The sequence below is a fragment of the Pantherophis guttatus genome, chromosome 16 (assembly GCF_059756535.1).
Source record: "Pantherophis guttatus breed Tessera chromosome 16, ASM5975653v1, whole genome shotgun sequence".
Classification (NCBI taxonomy): domain Eukaryota; kingdom Metazoa; phylum Chordata; class Lepidosauria; order Squamata; family Colubridae; genus Pantherophis; species Pantherophis guttatus.
Genome location: NC_142078.1, coordinates 12,666,013 through 12,681,249, shown reverse-complemented (window position 1 = coordinate 12,681,249; position 15,237 = coordinate 12,666,013). Strand labels below are relative to the sequence as shown.

The following is a 15,237-nucleotide window of genomic DNA, read 5'->3' as shown; positions in this document are numbered from 1 at the left end:
GTAAAGGCCTTTTCTCTCTCCCACGCCTTGTGAATTTGTCTCCTTCCGGATGAAACTACGGATGTTTTTTCACCCTCCTGTGGAAGTCTTTTTTTTAAGTTTGTTTTTTGTTTTTTGTTGTTTTTTTTTTTTCTTCTTCTTCTTCCGGCAAAGTATTTTGTTACCTCAGTCTTCTATCGGGTTGCTGTATTTTTCAGCTTGTTACATTGATAATAACTGTTTCACTAAATAAAGCAAAAACTTTAATGTAAAAAAAATAATAAATGGCTCGGGTGTTTGTTTGTTTTTTTCTCCTTCTTTGTTCCGATAGAATAGAATTCTTTATTGGTCAAGGGTGATTGGACACGCGAGGAATTTGTCCTTAATGCATAACGCTCTTGGAGTACATTTATTTTTTTTTTATTTTAATTTGATTTATATGCTGCCCTTCTCCGGAGACTCAGGGCAGCTTACAATGCGTTAAGCAATAGCCTTCATCCTTTTGTATATTTATACAAAGTCAGCTTATTGCCCCCACAATCTGGGTCCTCAATTTACCTACCTTAGAAAGGATGGAAGGCTGAGTCAACCTTGAGCCTGGGGAGATTCGAACTTGCAGTAATTGCAGGCAGCTGAATGTTAATAACAGGCTATTAGTCTGCTGCGCCACCAGGCTCCTCTATACATAAAAGATATATTCGTCAAGAATCATAAGGTACAACACTTAAGGATAGTCATAGGGAACAAACTCTTTGTTCTGATCTGGGAAGGTAAAAAGAATTGTTGATCGATGGTAAAGCTATACAGTTCAGCCTGGCTCCTGCCTGCCCTCCAACCTTCCCAGGGGCTGCCTGGTGGTCCAGAACCCTCAGTCCAGGTTCTAAAACCCTCATGGCACAGGGCCAGGTCCCATTAAGGGCACCTGTGTGCCAGGGAAACATCACCATGCCTTCCCATTGCCTTGCCTTGGCCACCAGGTAGCCTAGTTCCCGGGTTCTCTAGTTCCCTTAGTTCTAGGTTGGTTCATCTAGTTCTCTTAGTTCTGGGTTCGTTCTCACATTCTCTTAGTTCTAGGTTGGTTCTCTAGTTCTCTTAGTTCTAGGTTGGTTCATCTAGTTCTCTTAGTTCTGGGTTGGTTCTCTAGTTCTCTTAGTTCTAGGTTGGTTCTCTAGTTCTCTTAGTTCTGGGTTGGTTCTCTTGTTCTCTTAGTTCTAGGTTGGTTCTCTAGTTCTCTTAGTTCTGGGTTGGTTCTCTAGTTCTCTTAGTTCTAGGTTGGTTCTCTTGTTCTCTTAGTTCTAGGTTGGTTCTCTAGTTCTCTTAGTTCTGGGTTCGTTCTCACATTCTCTTAGTTCTAGGTTGGTTCTCTAGTTCTCTTAGTTCTGGGTTGGTTCTCTAGTTCTCTTAGTTCTGGGTTGGTTCTCTAGTTCCCTTAGTTCTAGGTTGGTTCTCTAGTTCTCTTAGTTCTAGGTTGGTTCTCACATTCTCTTAGTTCTAGGTTGGTTCTCTAGTTCTCTTAGTTCTAGGTTGGTTCTCTAGTTCTCTTAGTTCTACCCTGGTTCCCCCAAAATAAGACCTCCCCTGATAATAAGCCCAATCGGGCTTTTGAGCGCATGGCAATAAGGCCAAGCGCTTATTTCAGGGTTCAAAAAAATATAAGACAGGGTCTCATTTTCGGGGCAACACGGTAGGTTGGTTCTCTAGATCTCTTAGTTCTAGGTTGGATCTCTCCGTGATTTTTCCCTCTCCCCCGAGTTCGTGCGTCCCGGCCCACCTATCCATACCTCCCAACGTCTAACAAAACACCCACAGGCAAACACAGAGACACAGAAAACACTCACAAATGCCAGGCATTGACCACAAAACAAAAGAGCACGCAAAAGATAAACCAGCCTACACCTCCCCTTCATCTACCTGAACAGGGATCATTCCCCTCCCACCAGCTACCTAGCTAGAGCAAAGGGATAAAAAACCTGAAACTCGGTTGTCACCAGAGGGCTCGGAAGCTCTGTTTCCCTTTGCTCAGAGCCCAGGTAAATTCAAATTTTTGCTCCTCCTGCGCCACCTAACAAGACGATTAGGAAAGAATCTCAGAAGCCGAAGAGGGAGCTGACTCACTCCTTCCTGTAGCAAGAGAGGCTGATCGAGACAGACGCACGCCGAGCCACAGAAGATGAAAAGGCTGCCAGCTTCTTGAAGCAATGTGAGTAGGTGAGTTTTTGCCAGCTTGCTATGTATCTGTTGTGGCCCGCCAGCGGCCTGCGTGGATCGTGCCTGATTCCGATGAAAAGGAGGGTGATGTGGGGTTGCGCCAGCAGCCTGCACAGCCGGTGCTCACGTCGGACAGCGAGGAGGCTGAAGAGGATGTGTTGCCAGAGGCAGAGTCTCAGCCAGGGTCTTCAGAACCTCCAGAGGCTCCTTCCGGTGGAGAGAGCGAAGTGGAGGAGCCTCTCCTCAATGCTCGGGCATGCAGGGCTGCCAAAAGGCAGGAGTGACTACTCAGGAGGAGGAGGTCTCCTCGTGAGTAGGGCTTGAGGATAATTGGCCACCCCCTTAGCCTATTTAAGTCGCACGCAGCTAGTGCGTTCTTGCTGGAAACAACTCGTATTATTATCAGAGTATTTTGGTTTATCGTATCTTTTTTTTTTTTTATTAAAAAGTTTTATCAAAGATGCGCTTTCTGCGCTTCGAGAAATATTAACACTGCAGGGACTTGGTTGTTCTTCCCCAGATACTCTTGTTGCTATTATTTCTTTCATATAGGCCCAATAATCAGGATGCAAGTCATGAGAATATAAACAGTATTTCTTTGTTTCTATTACAGGAGAACATCAGGTAAGCAAATAAGCAGTCCAGGACATCGGTATATATACACAGTAGGAGGAGTCAAAGGTAAGGAGGAGTCAGTGGGAGGGACAATTGATGTATTAATGATTAACCCTTACATGGCTTTAAGTATGTACATATAGTTAGGTATTTTCCATGTGTAACAAATCCCCCTCTAAAATACCTAACGGTTATCAATATTACAATTTATATACATATATTCAATTTCGAAGTTAGATAAGCGTGTTGTTTAACTGGTAAAGGTTTTGTTAAAATGTCTGCAACCTGTTCACTCATATCACAATGAATAGCTTTAATAAATCCTATATTAGATAGCTGTCTGACATGATTATATTTTATATCTATATGGCGCGACTCTGGCCTATTGCTTCAGAAGTTGAAATTTCTATGGCAGCTGTATTGTCTTCATGGATGGTTATGGGATAATTGGGTTCAGACCAGATGTTAGATAGCAGATCGTCAAACCACATTAAATTATTGGCCGCTTTTGGTAGACAAATATATTCAGCTTCAGCTGTGGAGGTTGCAATTAAATTTTGTTTACCAGTGTACCAATATACGGGACAATTGTTTATAAGAAAGACATAACCAGATGTGCTTTTTCTACTCTTTGAATCTCCGGCCCAATTCGCATCAGCATAGCATGACAGAATAGGTTTTTCTGAATGTACAGGTTCTAAGTATAAACAAACATCAGTGGTGAATTTTAGATATCTAAGGACCCTTTTAACCCTTCCCAATGATATGTATTAGGATTGCTTACGTGTCTGGACAGAAGGTTAACAGCAAGAGTGATATCAGGCCTAGTCCAATTAGAAATATATAGTAATGAACCAATGACTGATCTGTACAAAGTATTGTCTTTAAATGGATCACCTTCGTTATTCATGTTCTTTATAAAATCAGCTTGCATGGGAGACTCACATGATTTCGAATCAATCATATTGCATTTTTGTAAAAGCTCTAATATTTTTTCTTTTTGAGATAATTTGAATCCCTCTTTGGTCTTGTCAATTTGAACAGCTAAATATTTATTTACTTTCCCCAAGGTTTTCAATGTAAAATGTTTGCCCAGTTTTTCAGCGAATTCATCACATTCATGTTTTCGTTGCCCATAGTATAGAATGTCATCAACATATATGAGTACATACTCTATGGAATTTTCCCCCTTTTTGATAAAAAAGCATAAATCTGCGGATGTGGCTGAAAAACCCATTTCTCTAAGTATCTTTGCCAAACACTCATACCATCTTTTTCCGGATTGCTTTAATCCGTACAAGCTTTTGTTTAATAACCAAGTTTCTCCTTTCTGCATATTATTTCCGGGGGGTGCCTTCACATATATTTCTTTGTCACCTAGTACATATGAGGAAATACTAAAATTACCATAAGAGGAGAAGATAAAGTGGGAACAAGCAATGGAAAGGGAGATGGATAGCTTAAAGGAATTATTTTATTTTTTTTTATTATTTTTATTTGATTGATATGCCGCCCTTCTCCGGAGACTCAGGGCGGCTTACAATGCGTTAAGCAATAGCCTTCATACTTTTGTATATTTATACAAAGTCAGCTTATTGCCCCCACAAACTGGGTCCTCATTTCACCTACCTTAGAAAGGATGGAAGGCTGAGTCGACCTTGAGCCTGGTGAGATTCGAACCTGCAGAAATTGCAGGCAGCTGTGTTAATAACAGGGTGCATTAAACCACTGTACTACCAAGGCTCCTTAAATGTATATACACACACAAAACCATCTGCAGGTAAAACCCCATAGCCATATCTACCGAAGTCATCAACTATGGTCAGGATGTATCTTTTTCTATACTTATGGGACCAACTAGGTCCATATGTACCAGTTGGAAGACTGAATGTGTGGTGCGTGTAGCTTTTCTTGGCCTAGGTTTGTTTTTGAGTTTTGAAGATTTGCACACAGAACATTCTAAATAATTTTTACAATTTTTTACTTTTACATCATCAGAAACATTCTAACATTTTTTGAATAACAGGGAAACTGGCATGTCCCAGCTTTCTATGGAGTAAATCTGCGCACTTATCATGCATTGGCTTACCATTGGATATTTTCTCAATAGAAACATCATCATTAATGTGGTCATTTTTCATGTCATATTCAATACCTCCATGATTATCTGTCTTACATTTTTTGTTTCCTGACAGTATGTTTGTGTGTGCTCCTTCATCATTTTTTGGGTGAAAGTATGTCAATCCTTCTTTGGTAACAATATTTCCTATATCCCTTTTGTTTTTAGTCATATACACGTTTCCATTTTTGAATGTAATTTCTATCTCTTTTTCTTCACTTAATTTAAGGGTAGCTAATATGTTATGTGGGATTTCGGGAATAAATAATACCCCCTCTATTTTTCCTATGCCTTTGATGTGTGTGTTGCCTATTCCTTTCACTAGGACTTTGTCTTGATTAGCCACTTTAACATGGTAACTCTTTTCTATGAAATCATTGAGTAGTTCCTTATTATTGGTGGTATGGTTAGTGGCTCCAGAGTCAATAAACCATGCGTTACTTGATTCTGTTGGTGTGAGTTTGTTATCTCCTAGTCCATATAATGATCCATGTCTATCCTCCTTATAATTGTCTCTGTAACTTTTTTTATCTTTAGTGATGGATGAATCTCTATGTTTATATCTGTAATCAGGTGAATGTCTGTCTGTGAAGTTAACTCTTCTATCTGTCCTCTCCCTGCGATATGCTTGGTCCCTATTTGTATGTTTTGGACAGTCTCTCATATAATGATTCCTTGAACCGCATGTGTGACATTCTGGTGTATATCTACCTCTGCTTTGGAACTCTACCTTCTTTGTAGTTCTACTTTCCCTGTGGCTCATGGAATGTTCTCTTCTCAGATTATCCTCTGATATGAGTTTGTTAGTAAGTGTTTCCAATGATAGGTTCTCTAAACTGAGACTGTCTAACAGGGTTATATAGTTATCCCAGCTAGAACTTAATGAGTTGATTATAATACTCTTTAAACTTCCTTCTGAAATATTTTCCCCTCTTTGAATAAGCTCAGCTCTGGTGGCAATTAAATTTAGAATATGTTCACTCATGGGTGTTCCACTTTTTAGTCTGGCAGAGTGAAACTCCCTAGAAATCCTGGTTGTTGTGGCAACACTCTTACTGTGAAACAAGTTAAACAATTTTTGAAATATTTCAGAAACAGTTAAGTTGTGTTCAATGCTAGGGTAAAATGCTAGGTGATATAGTGGCAATGAGAATATAATAAGCTTTATGATGTAAACAGTCCAGTTCAAAAGTCCAGGGTTTGCTGGGTGCCTGAGTGGCGTAATGCCTCCTAAGGCAGCATTTAACATCCAGCAGCCTGCAATTACTAAGAGTTTAATTCTCACCAGGCTCAAGGTCAACTCAGCCTTCCATCCTTTCTAAGGTAGGTAAATTGAGGACCCAGTTGTGGGGGCAATAAGCTGACTTTGTATAAATATACAAAAGTATGAAGGCTATTGCTTAACACATTGTAAGCCGCCCTGAGTCTCCGGAGAAGGGCGGCATATAAATCAAATTAAAAAAAATAATAATAACATGTTTTCTCTTAAATATATAACTTGGAGCTGTTGACTCCATTCCAATAAGTTTGATCCATCTAGCTTTAATTTTATAAAGTCTGCTGGTAAAGCCCCTGGGTTGTGTGAAGAATTACTTACAGTCTGTCGCTGTCCATGGTTTAGGTCTTTAGTGAACTCACAATATGGTGTTGGAATGCTAGAGGTATATCTGTGCTGACTTGTGTCTATGTTTTCTGCATTTTTTCTTACAGAGGCGTTCTGCACATGCTCGGATCTCATTTTTCTCCAGCAGTTGCCGAGGAAGGATCCTGTGCTCGCGGCTCTCGGGAGAAGGCTCCATTCTTTAGGATGTTCTTCTGCCTCAACTCTGCGAGGCCTCAAGTAGTCGATGGTCGCCTGTGAGGTTGTTCGAGTCGCCGGGGCATTCCTGCTGCTCTGCTGGTCAACGAAGTCATCGCGGAGGGTCCGGCGGCTCTGTTCCTCTGCACGGCTGCAGAACTGGGCCTGGTCTGGATCATTGCTATCGGAATATATTGACTGCTCAGAGTGATGTCTTCTGATCGGTGAGTATGATCTTTTATTTCTGGGTTCTTGCGAGGTTCGCGAGTGTGCCTGGCAGCTGGTTTCGGTGGGTGGCGGCTTGTAAATCTTTTTGCGTGTGGCGGCTTCTTTTATGTAGTTTAATTCAGTTTGTTGTTTGTTATAGGTAAGTTTAGTGGATTTTTTCTGTTTGTCTGGCTGTGGGTCCGGTAATTTTAGTTTCTTTCCAAATGCCGCGGTTAATACTTGCATAGCATTATTTATTTCTAGTGTGGAAGGCTGGCTAGGTAAATCATCTTTTAATAGTTTATCATTTGTTTCTGTTGTTTGGTAGGTGTTTTTTTCGTAGGGAAAACATCCCGCCTTGGGTTTTGAATTTTGAAATCCCATTGGCTGCTGGTCGGCCATCTTTAATGAGTTAGTCATGCAAGATGGCCACCATGAAAAAGGCGCAAAATCGTCGCCAGCTTCATCATCAGTTATATAGTCAGTATTTGGTTTTCCTACCTCGCTTTCTTCATCTTGACTGGATTCATCTTCCTCCTCATCTGTCGCTGCTCTGTGATTTTCTATGAGATTGCGGAGTTTCGCTAACAGATTTGGATCGTTGGGAATTTCTTCTATCAGATTAATTATTTTCTTTTTCATGTCATCCTCTTTTTTGATGACTGAGGGGGTATCTTCATTTTTGTATTGTTGTTCTTTGATATCTGGCAGTATCTCATTATTGGAAAGTTTCTCTTCTTTCTCTGTCTTTTCTTTCAGTGTGGTTTCTGTAGGAGTTAGTTGAGCTGCCATTCTTTTTTTGAGTGATCTGGTAATAGGTCTTCTTTTACCTTCATCCAGCTTTGGAGTTTCTTGCATCTTTGGGTTGGTTGGGCCTTTAAACCATCCTCTGCTACCAACTTGTTGCTATTATTTCTTTCATATAGGCCCAATAATCAGGATGCAAGTCATGAGAATATAAACAGTATTTATTTCTTTGTTTCTATTACAGGAGAACATCAGGCAAGCAAATAAGCAGTCCAGGACATCAGTATATATACACAGTAGGAGGAGTCAAAGGTAAGGATTAGTCAGTGGGAGGGACAATTGATGTATTAATGATTAACCTTTACATGGCTTTAAGCATGTACATATAGTTAGGTATTTTCCATGTGTAACAACTCTTAACAGGTTAACAATTTGCCTTACATTACTTTTCATTTGTCTACCACTTATAAAACCGGTTTCGTCATGATGAATCACTTGTTGCATAACTGTCATTAATCTATTTGCTAATATTTTAGCAAAAAACTTGTAATCTGTATTTAAAAGTGATATCGGCCTATAATTTTTTGGATACGTATGATCTTGATCCTCCTTTGGGATCAAGGAAATAAAAGCTGTCTTCCAAGATGGAGGTATCCCTCCTCCAAGTTGTATACTATTAAATAATTGAGTAGCCCAGGCTGCCATTGTGGCAGCGCTACGAGTTGAGTGCGCAGTGATGTTTCTAGGAATTGGAGTAGCTTTGCAAATGGTCCGGCTAGTAGCCGGACCATTTGCAGAGCCCAGGCATCGGTTGTGATGAGTTCCCATTGGGCGGAGAACCTCATGAGGCGGCCTCCAATGGGGACCTGTGACTGGGAGTCATTTGGATCTGCGGTAAGGTCTACCGCTGGCTCCTCGAAAGGGTCTCCTAGACTGGGGCTGTCTGGACCTGTCTCTGAACGGGGTCCTATCCTGGGATCGCTCTGTGGTTGGAGAGTAAGTCCTCTGATAGGTTGGGGCGGAGTAACTGCCCTCCGACCCATGAAAGGACTGCCTGCGATAAAAGGGAGAGTATCTCCTATCGGTCCTTCTGTGAGACAGGGGAAGTACCTTCCTTTTATCTTTGGTCTCTACCAAAATGGGATCTAAAACGTCACCAAACAAATTACTGCCCTGAAAAGGAGCAGACACCAACTTCCATTTGGATTTCATATCAGCCTGCCAATGGCGAAGCCATAACAATCGTCTGGAAGTCACGTTGGAAGCCAAGGCCCTGGAAGCGAACTTTGCCGCGTTAAGAGTTGCATCAGCAGAGTATTCTGCTGCAGCAATTAATTTGTTGATGTCTTGATGTAATCTGACATCTCCAGAGGGAGCCCGTGCCTGCATTTGGTGTAGCCACAGAAGGGAAGGTCTGTTAAAGGAGGAGGCTGCTGTGACTGATCTATCGCCCAGGCAGCTGCTTGATGTGTCTTACAAACTGACATCTCAGCTTTCCTATCCTTGGTTTTCAACCCTTCTGCTGAATCTGAGGGAAGAATGTTGGAAGAGGCTAGATTGGCAAAGGGAGCATCTATTGCAGGTAACTTAAGCATGTCTTCCACTTACCGTTCTACGGTGTACATCTTTTTGTCTAATCCGCTGGGATTAGACAAGGACCCTGGTTGAAGCCATTGTTTCTTGATAATGTCTACAAATAATCTAGGGGAGGGAATAACGTCCTGGGTAGTGACCGGTTCTGTAAATAACCTTGCATGGGGATCCTGCTCAGCCGAGCGATCAGATGCCCCAGCTGCAACCCCCAGATTGGCAGTGGTCTTGGCCTTGTATAACAAGGTCTTAAACATGTTGGGATTAAATAGGCCAGTGAAGGCCGGTTTGTCTGGTGATCTGCCTTTATCTTCAGAGAGATCATGTTCTGCAAATTCTTCCTCCCCAGGATAAGACCATTCACTGCCCTGAGAAGCTTGGGGTGAGTGGGGACCCCGGGAATAACCCCTATCAGGGTGGCCTTGGTGCACGTTGGGGGTGGTGCCAGTTGAGGCGGGTGCAGGAATGCCCCTCCTAAGCAGAGCAGAGTCGCCCTGGGCAATGGTCTGGGCTAACATCTGGCAGAGTTCCTGGGAAAGAACAGGGGCCTGATTTTCCTCAGGGAGGAGTCCCGCTGCTGTAGGAGTGAAGGTGGTTGAAGGAACTGACCTCCTAGGGACTGAAGTGACCCCCTGTTCGGATGAACACTGTCCTGATATGGGAATAATCTCCTCAGTACACTCAATTAAATCAGCTGGAGGATCTGTGGTAGGATCTGGAGACCACGTCAATCTATCCTCATGTAAAGCAGAAGAAGGAAGATCCTGAGTTAGAGAAATATTAGGCTCTGGGTGAACTGTGATGAGGCCTAGGCCTGTGGAAGCTTCTGCCTGCTTTTTTGCCTTTTCAAATTGTTTCTCTAAAGCCTTTTGCCTTCTTTCTGCATCCTTATCAGCAGCTGTGGAAGTAGAGGCCCTGGATCTAGTGGAAGGACCAGATTGTGCCCCAATTGCCTTACTGTGATCAAAAGACATAGCTTTCTTAGAAGAAGAATAGGATGCAGTATCTTTGGAGTGAGAGGAGCTGCAATCCGCCATCTTGGAATGACAAGAAAAAAAAAAACTCAATCACAGAACTCACCAGGAGTAATAAACACAATCTTGGATATTATTATTATTATTATTATTCCTCACTCCTATACTGACAAATATGGCGCCAAACTGACACAACAGCTCGTATGCCCAATTGCCACTGCTGTTAGGTATTAGGCGTGAGACTGATCAATGACCAGCTCGAAAACTCAATTTAAAATGCAGCAGTATTTAAAATGGCGCGAGACAGACACAACAGTCTCCAAACCACAGTAAGCTATAGCGGTAAGCAATTAATGTTCTGAGAAGCTAGATCCGATTGCCAAACTCACGTGGCTCCTTACTGTGTTTCTGACAGAAAAACTGCAAAGGAACGATCCCCCGAAGCTTTCTGAGGCGTTTGAGGCTTTCTGCTGTCATTTTAAGCCAAGGGGAGCCGAAATTGAAAGTAAAATGGATCGCCGCCACTGCGCTGTTAATGGCGGCAATGGTGATCGGCCCCTGAGGCAAAGAAATAGCTCCGGAGCTAATTAGCTCTACAGAGCGCCTGGCGGTCGTTGCGCGCCGCTGGAGAACACTTCAGGCTGTAGAGTTAAGAATTTTGAGGAAAGGGGAGAAGGAGAGCTGCTTCTGTGGCTGGCAGAATATTTTAAAGAATTTTTTCGCAATGGAGAAAATTAGTGGAAGTCTCTTTGGACCGACTGAGTTGAAACACTGAAGGCTCCTGGGAGAAGGAGGCATGGCTAGGCAAATTCAACTCAGTCTCTGGCCAACCAGGCTAAACTTGAACCCATTGCTTGGACTCTCCAAGCAGCACACAGGAGATCAGTATCTGGGGTGGTGGGGCTGAGCAATCTGGAGAAGACCTGGCCAAGGTGTCTTCCGACTCTTGTAGGGAATCACGATGAGAGTGTTGCGGCTGGCTCTTCCACTGTCTTAACTTAAAAGAGAGGTTGAAAGCAGCGTGCCTTGCTTATTGCTTAATGTAGTAAAAATCCTGTCTGTTGGGAGGTGCCTTAAATACAACTTGGAAACAGGAGATCTAAACAGAGCTAATGAAAGTCATTAAGGAGAGGACCGATCTAGAATTAAGGAGAAATTTCCAGACAGTTGAGAATAATTCATTAGGGGAACAGCTTACTTCCAGAAATTGTGGGTGCTCCATCACTGGAGGTTTTCAAGAAGAGATGGGACAGCCGTTTGTCTGAAAATAGGGTTTCCTGCTTGAGTTGGGGGTTGGACTAGAAGACCTCCAAGATCCCTGCCATCTGTTATTCTGTTTAAGTAAGTGTTTAAGTGGCCTTCCTTTGTCAAATTTATCCATTTTACAGATTAAACTGGTGAATTAGCTACTGTTAATAATAGAGTAGCCCTCAGCTTTCCTCTCCTCCCCCTCTCCGCTCCTTTCCTTCCCTTCTCCCTTCCCTTCCCTCCCTAGCTTTCCTTTCCTGTTTTTCCTTTCCTTTCCCTTCCTCATCCATTAATTTCCTTTCCTTCCCTTCCCTTCTCTTCTTCCTCTCTTCTTTCCTTCCCTTCCCTTCCCCTTTCATCTGTCCTTTCCTTTCATCGTCCTTCCCTTCCCTTCCCTTCCCGTCCTCCTCTCCTTTCCTTCCCTCTTTCCTTCCCTTCTCCCTTCCCTTCCCTCCCTAGCTTTCCTTTCCTATCTGTTTTAACTTTCCTTTCCCTTCCTCATCCATTAATTTCCTTTCTTTTCCATTCCTTCCCTTCCGTTCCCTTCTCTTCTTCCTCTCTTCTTTCCTTCCCTTTCCTTCCCTTCATCTGTCCTTTCCTTCCCTTCTCTTCTCCTTCCCTTTTCATCTGTCCTTTCCTTTCATCTGTCCTTCCTTTTCTGTCCTCCTCTCCTTTCCTTCCCCTTTCATCTTCCCTTCCCTTCCCCTTTCATCTGTCCTTTCCTTTCTTTCCTTTCCTTTCCTTCCCCTTCCCCTTCCCCAAACCGTTCTAATCCCTGATCTCCCTTTCACAAGAAAGTTAGCTCTCTGCTAGCTTTTCCATGTCCCCCCTTTGCTAGAATTCACCTCCTACAAAAATTCTTGCTGTTGCTCTTCTGATGGAGAACAATCACAACTGGCTGAGGATCTTCATGAGGACACTAGCAGAGAATGCTCCATCATCCTTTCCACCCCTCGTTCTGATTTCCTTTCTCCGTCTCCTTTTTTCCCCTTCCTCTTTATTTTTAGTGGGAGATGACTCCACACCCCGATGTAATCCTAGTTTCCTATCTCGATGGTCAAAACAGGAAGAAGAACTGAAAACCTTTTCCCGAAAGATCAGGAGATCTTCTTGCAAAATGAACAGTAACTTGGTGGCATCTCCAGGAGTGGGCTTCAAAAATTTTAGCAAGAGGTTCTCTGCCTGGCTGCTGGGTGGGCGTGGCCATGGTGGGCGTGGCCTGGTCGGCCTCCTGCACCATGGTGGTGTTGGGGCGTTTTTGCCTTCCCCAGGTTCCAGAGGCTTTCCTTAAGCCTCCGGGAGGGCCAAAACAGTCTCCCCAGGTTCCGGAGGCCCTCTAGAGGCCAGAAATGGGCCTGTTTCCAGCCTTCCCAAACTTCTAGTACGCCCGTTTTTTGCCCTCCTCGAGCCTCTGCATGCAGCCTGCACTTACCTGCATCCAAGACGGGCCGCGTGGGGACTTCTGGGAGGGGAGGGAGGGCAGATCCAGCCAGGAGTGGGATTTGGGGGTTGTCCGAACTGCACAGAATCTTAGCTAGAGGTTTTCCCGAACCTGCAGCAGCTCACCCCTGGGCATCTCACTCTTGCAAAAAGATCGTCTTGCAAAACAAGCAGTAACATGGTGGCATCTCACTCTTTTCTCTTCCTCCCCCCCCTTCCTTCTTTTCTTCTCATTAGACCAATTAAAATGAAATACTGAACAATCAACTGCAGGAGCTATCAGAATGTCCATCTGCGGCAGAAAAAACAGCTCGTCCCCTCGAATTTGCGGCTTCCTTTTCATCTTTACGTTGTTCCTTGTGTCGTATTATTGGAAGAGGAGCCAAAGCTGGGATCCGTTGAACGAAAATGTTGAGGAAGGGAAATGGCCTGGCAGTTTTTGCAAAGGCCGGCTCGCCAACGGTACAATCACCCCACTCCAGGATAAACACAGTTTTATCATCACCCCTTATTCTGACAAGCGACAGGAAAATCTCATCCGGGTCCTGAGCATTATCCACCATCAAAATGTCAGCAACCTTTACTGCATCTTTTGCTGCGAGAACAGCCAGATGATTGAGGTCGTACAAGGAGAAATCGATGTCCACAAAGACCGCTTCGGTTTCCCATACGGCACCACAGATCTGCTTTGTCTTCAGCCGGAAGACTGCGAAGCTCACTTCATTTCTGTCCACCCCGAGAATCCCAACCTGGAATTGACCCACCTGCCCCTATTTCCCATCCGAAACCTCTATCCGGAGAAGCCCTCTGTGAACTTCACGATCTGCATGTCTACCATGTTTGGGAAATATGACAACGTCTTGCAGTTCGTACAGTCCATGGAGCTGTACAGGCTTCTGGGGGTCCAAAGAGTGATGATATACAAGAACAGTTGCAGCCCCCTCATGGACAAAGTTCTCAACTATTACATCTCCCAAGGCATCGTGGAAATTATTCCTTGGCCCATCGATTCGTACCTGAACGTTTCGACCCGCTGGCATTACTCCATGGAAGGGAAAGATTTGGGCTACTACGGGCAAATCGCAGCCTTGAACGACTGTGTTTATTACAACATGTTTAAAAGCAAATATGTCTTGCTGATTGACCCCGATGAGGTTATTCTTCCCTTGAAGGATGCAGACTGGAAGTCCCTAATGGAAAGATTAGAAAAGGAACATCCAGGAGTTGGGATTTTCCTTTTCGAAAACCAGGTTTTTCATCGCACCGTGTTCTCCGAGACTCCTTTCAACTTTTCGTCCTGGACAACGGTGCCGGGGTTTAACGTCTTTGAACACATCCACAAGGAACCTAAAGACGTTCACAGTTTCAATAACATGAAAATGATTGTGGATCCAACCAAAGTCATTCAGACCTCGGTCCATTCTGTTCTCAAGATGTATGGAGGCTCCCTTGAAGTCCCCAGTGATCTCGCCTTTAACTTCCACTGCAGGATCGGCAAACATATGAACTCGCCCAATAGCACTTTGATTCGAGACCCAGTTTTCTGGAGATACAACAAAACTTTGATCCCCAGAGTGAACGATGTCTTATTTAAATCCGGGATTTTAGGAGCCGGTGACCCGCCGCAAAAGCAAAAGGGTTGATGCCTTAGTAAATTGCATCAGTGTGTGTCTATGCATGGTTGTGTGTGTGTGTGGTCATTTAAACTTTAAGGACAGGTTGTCCTCGACGTACGACCACAGTTCAGTCCCATGTTTCTGCTGTTCAGCGAAACATTTGTTAAGTGAGTTTTGCCCCATTTTACGATGGTTGTCAAGTGAATCACAAAGTTGTTAAGAAGCCGGTTGTTAAGTGAATCCGAATTTCCCCATTGACCTTGCTAGTCTGAGGGTCACAGAAGGGGATCACATGACCCTGGGACACCGCAACCGTCATAAATATGAATCAGTCCCCAACCATCGGAATTTTGATCCCGTGACCACAAAGGTCAGAAGTGCGAAAAACGGTCATAAATCACTTTTTTTTTTACAATCCCGTTGTCACTTCGAACGGTCACAAAATGAAACTGTTGTAAGTCGAGAACTGCCTGTATTTCACCATACCTTGGTTGGTGGGTTAGTCTTTCCTGTAAGGTGAGTTCTCATTCTGTAGCATTCTCTTTTATTATAGGTTCCTTTCATTTTTAGAATTTCGCTGCTATGGTGGAACTTGATTACGCTCTTTTGGGCGACCAATCTCCTTGAATCATTGGGACCGATGTTGAAGATGTTTAAGCTTATCAATCAGGGCAGGGGGTGTCAAACTCAATTTCA

At 43.5% G+C, this 15,237-nt stretch overlaps 2 protein-coding genes across 4 annotated transcripts; one reads left to right on the top strand and one right to left on the bottom strand.

The window, feature by feature from the left end:
- The first annotated feature begins 6,110 nt into the window (after positions 1-6,110).
- Positions 6,111-14,601, top strand: LOC117665086 (beta-1,4-galactosyltransferase galt-1-like). 3 transcript variants are annotated; one of them, XM_087879570.1, is made up of 5 exons: positions 6,111-6,244; positions 6,632-6,943; positions 7,918-7,985; positions 9,044-9,255; positions 13,163-14,601. In XM_087879570.1, the coding sequence occupies exon 5, from the start codon at positions 13,210-13,212 to the stop codon at positions 14,566-14,568; it is 1,359 nt and encodes a 452-aa protein (XP_087735696.1). In that variant the 5' UTR covers positions 6,111-6,244; positions 6,632-6,943; positions 7,918-7,985; positions 9,044-9,255; positions 13,163-13,209; the 3' UTR covers positions 14,569-14,601. The 3 variants fall into 3 exon arrangements, with proteins under 3 accessions (XP_087735696.1, XP_087735695.1, XP_087735697.1); XM_087879569.1 differs by lacking the exon at positions 9,044-9,255; XM_087879571.1 differs by lacking the exons at positions 6,111-6,244; positions 6,632-6,943; positions 7,918-7,985; positions 9,044-9,255 and adding an exon at positions 10,560-10,579.
- On the bottom strand, positions 7,140-10,430 carry LOC148111805 (uncharacterized). The gene has a single exon (XM_087879572.1). The coding sequence runs from the start codon at positions 10,298-10,300 to the stop codon at positions 9,278-9,280; it is 1,023 nt and encodes a 340-aa protein (XP_087735698.1). The 5' UTR covers positions 10,301-10,430; the 3' UTR covers positions 7,140-9,277.
- Positions 14,602-15,237: the final 636 nt, after the last annotated feature.

Excerpts from the sequence above, each read along its gene's own strand:
- LOC117665086 (XM_087879569.1), top strand. The coding sequence starts at position 13,210 with ATGTCCATCTGCGGCAGAAAAAACAGCTCGTCCCCTCGAATTTGCGGC.
- LOC148111805 (XM_087879572.1), bottom strand. The coding sequence starts at position 10,300 with ATGGCGGATTGCAGCTCCTCTCACTCCAAAGATACTGCATCCTATTCT.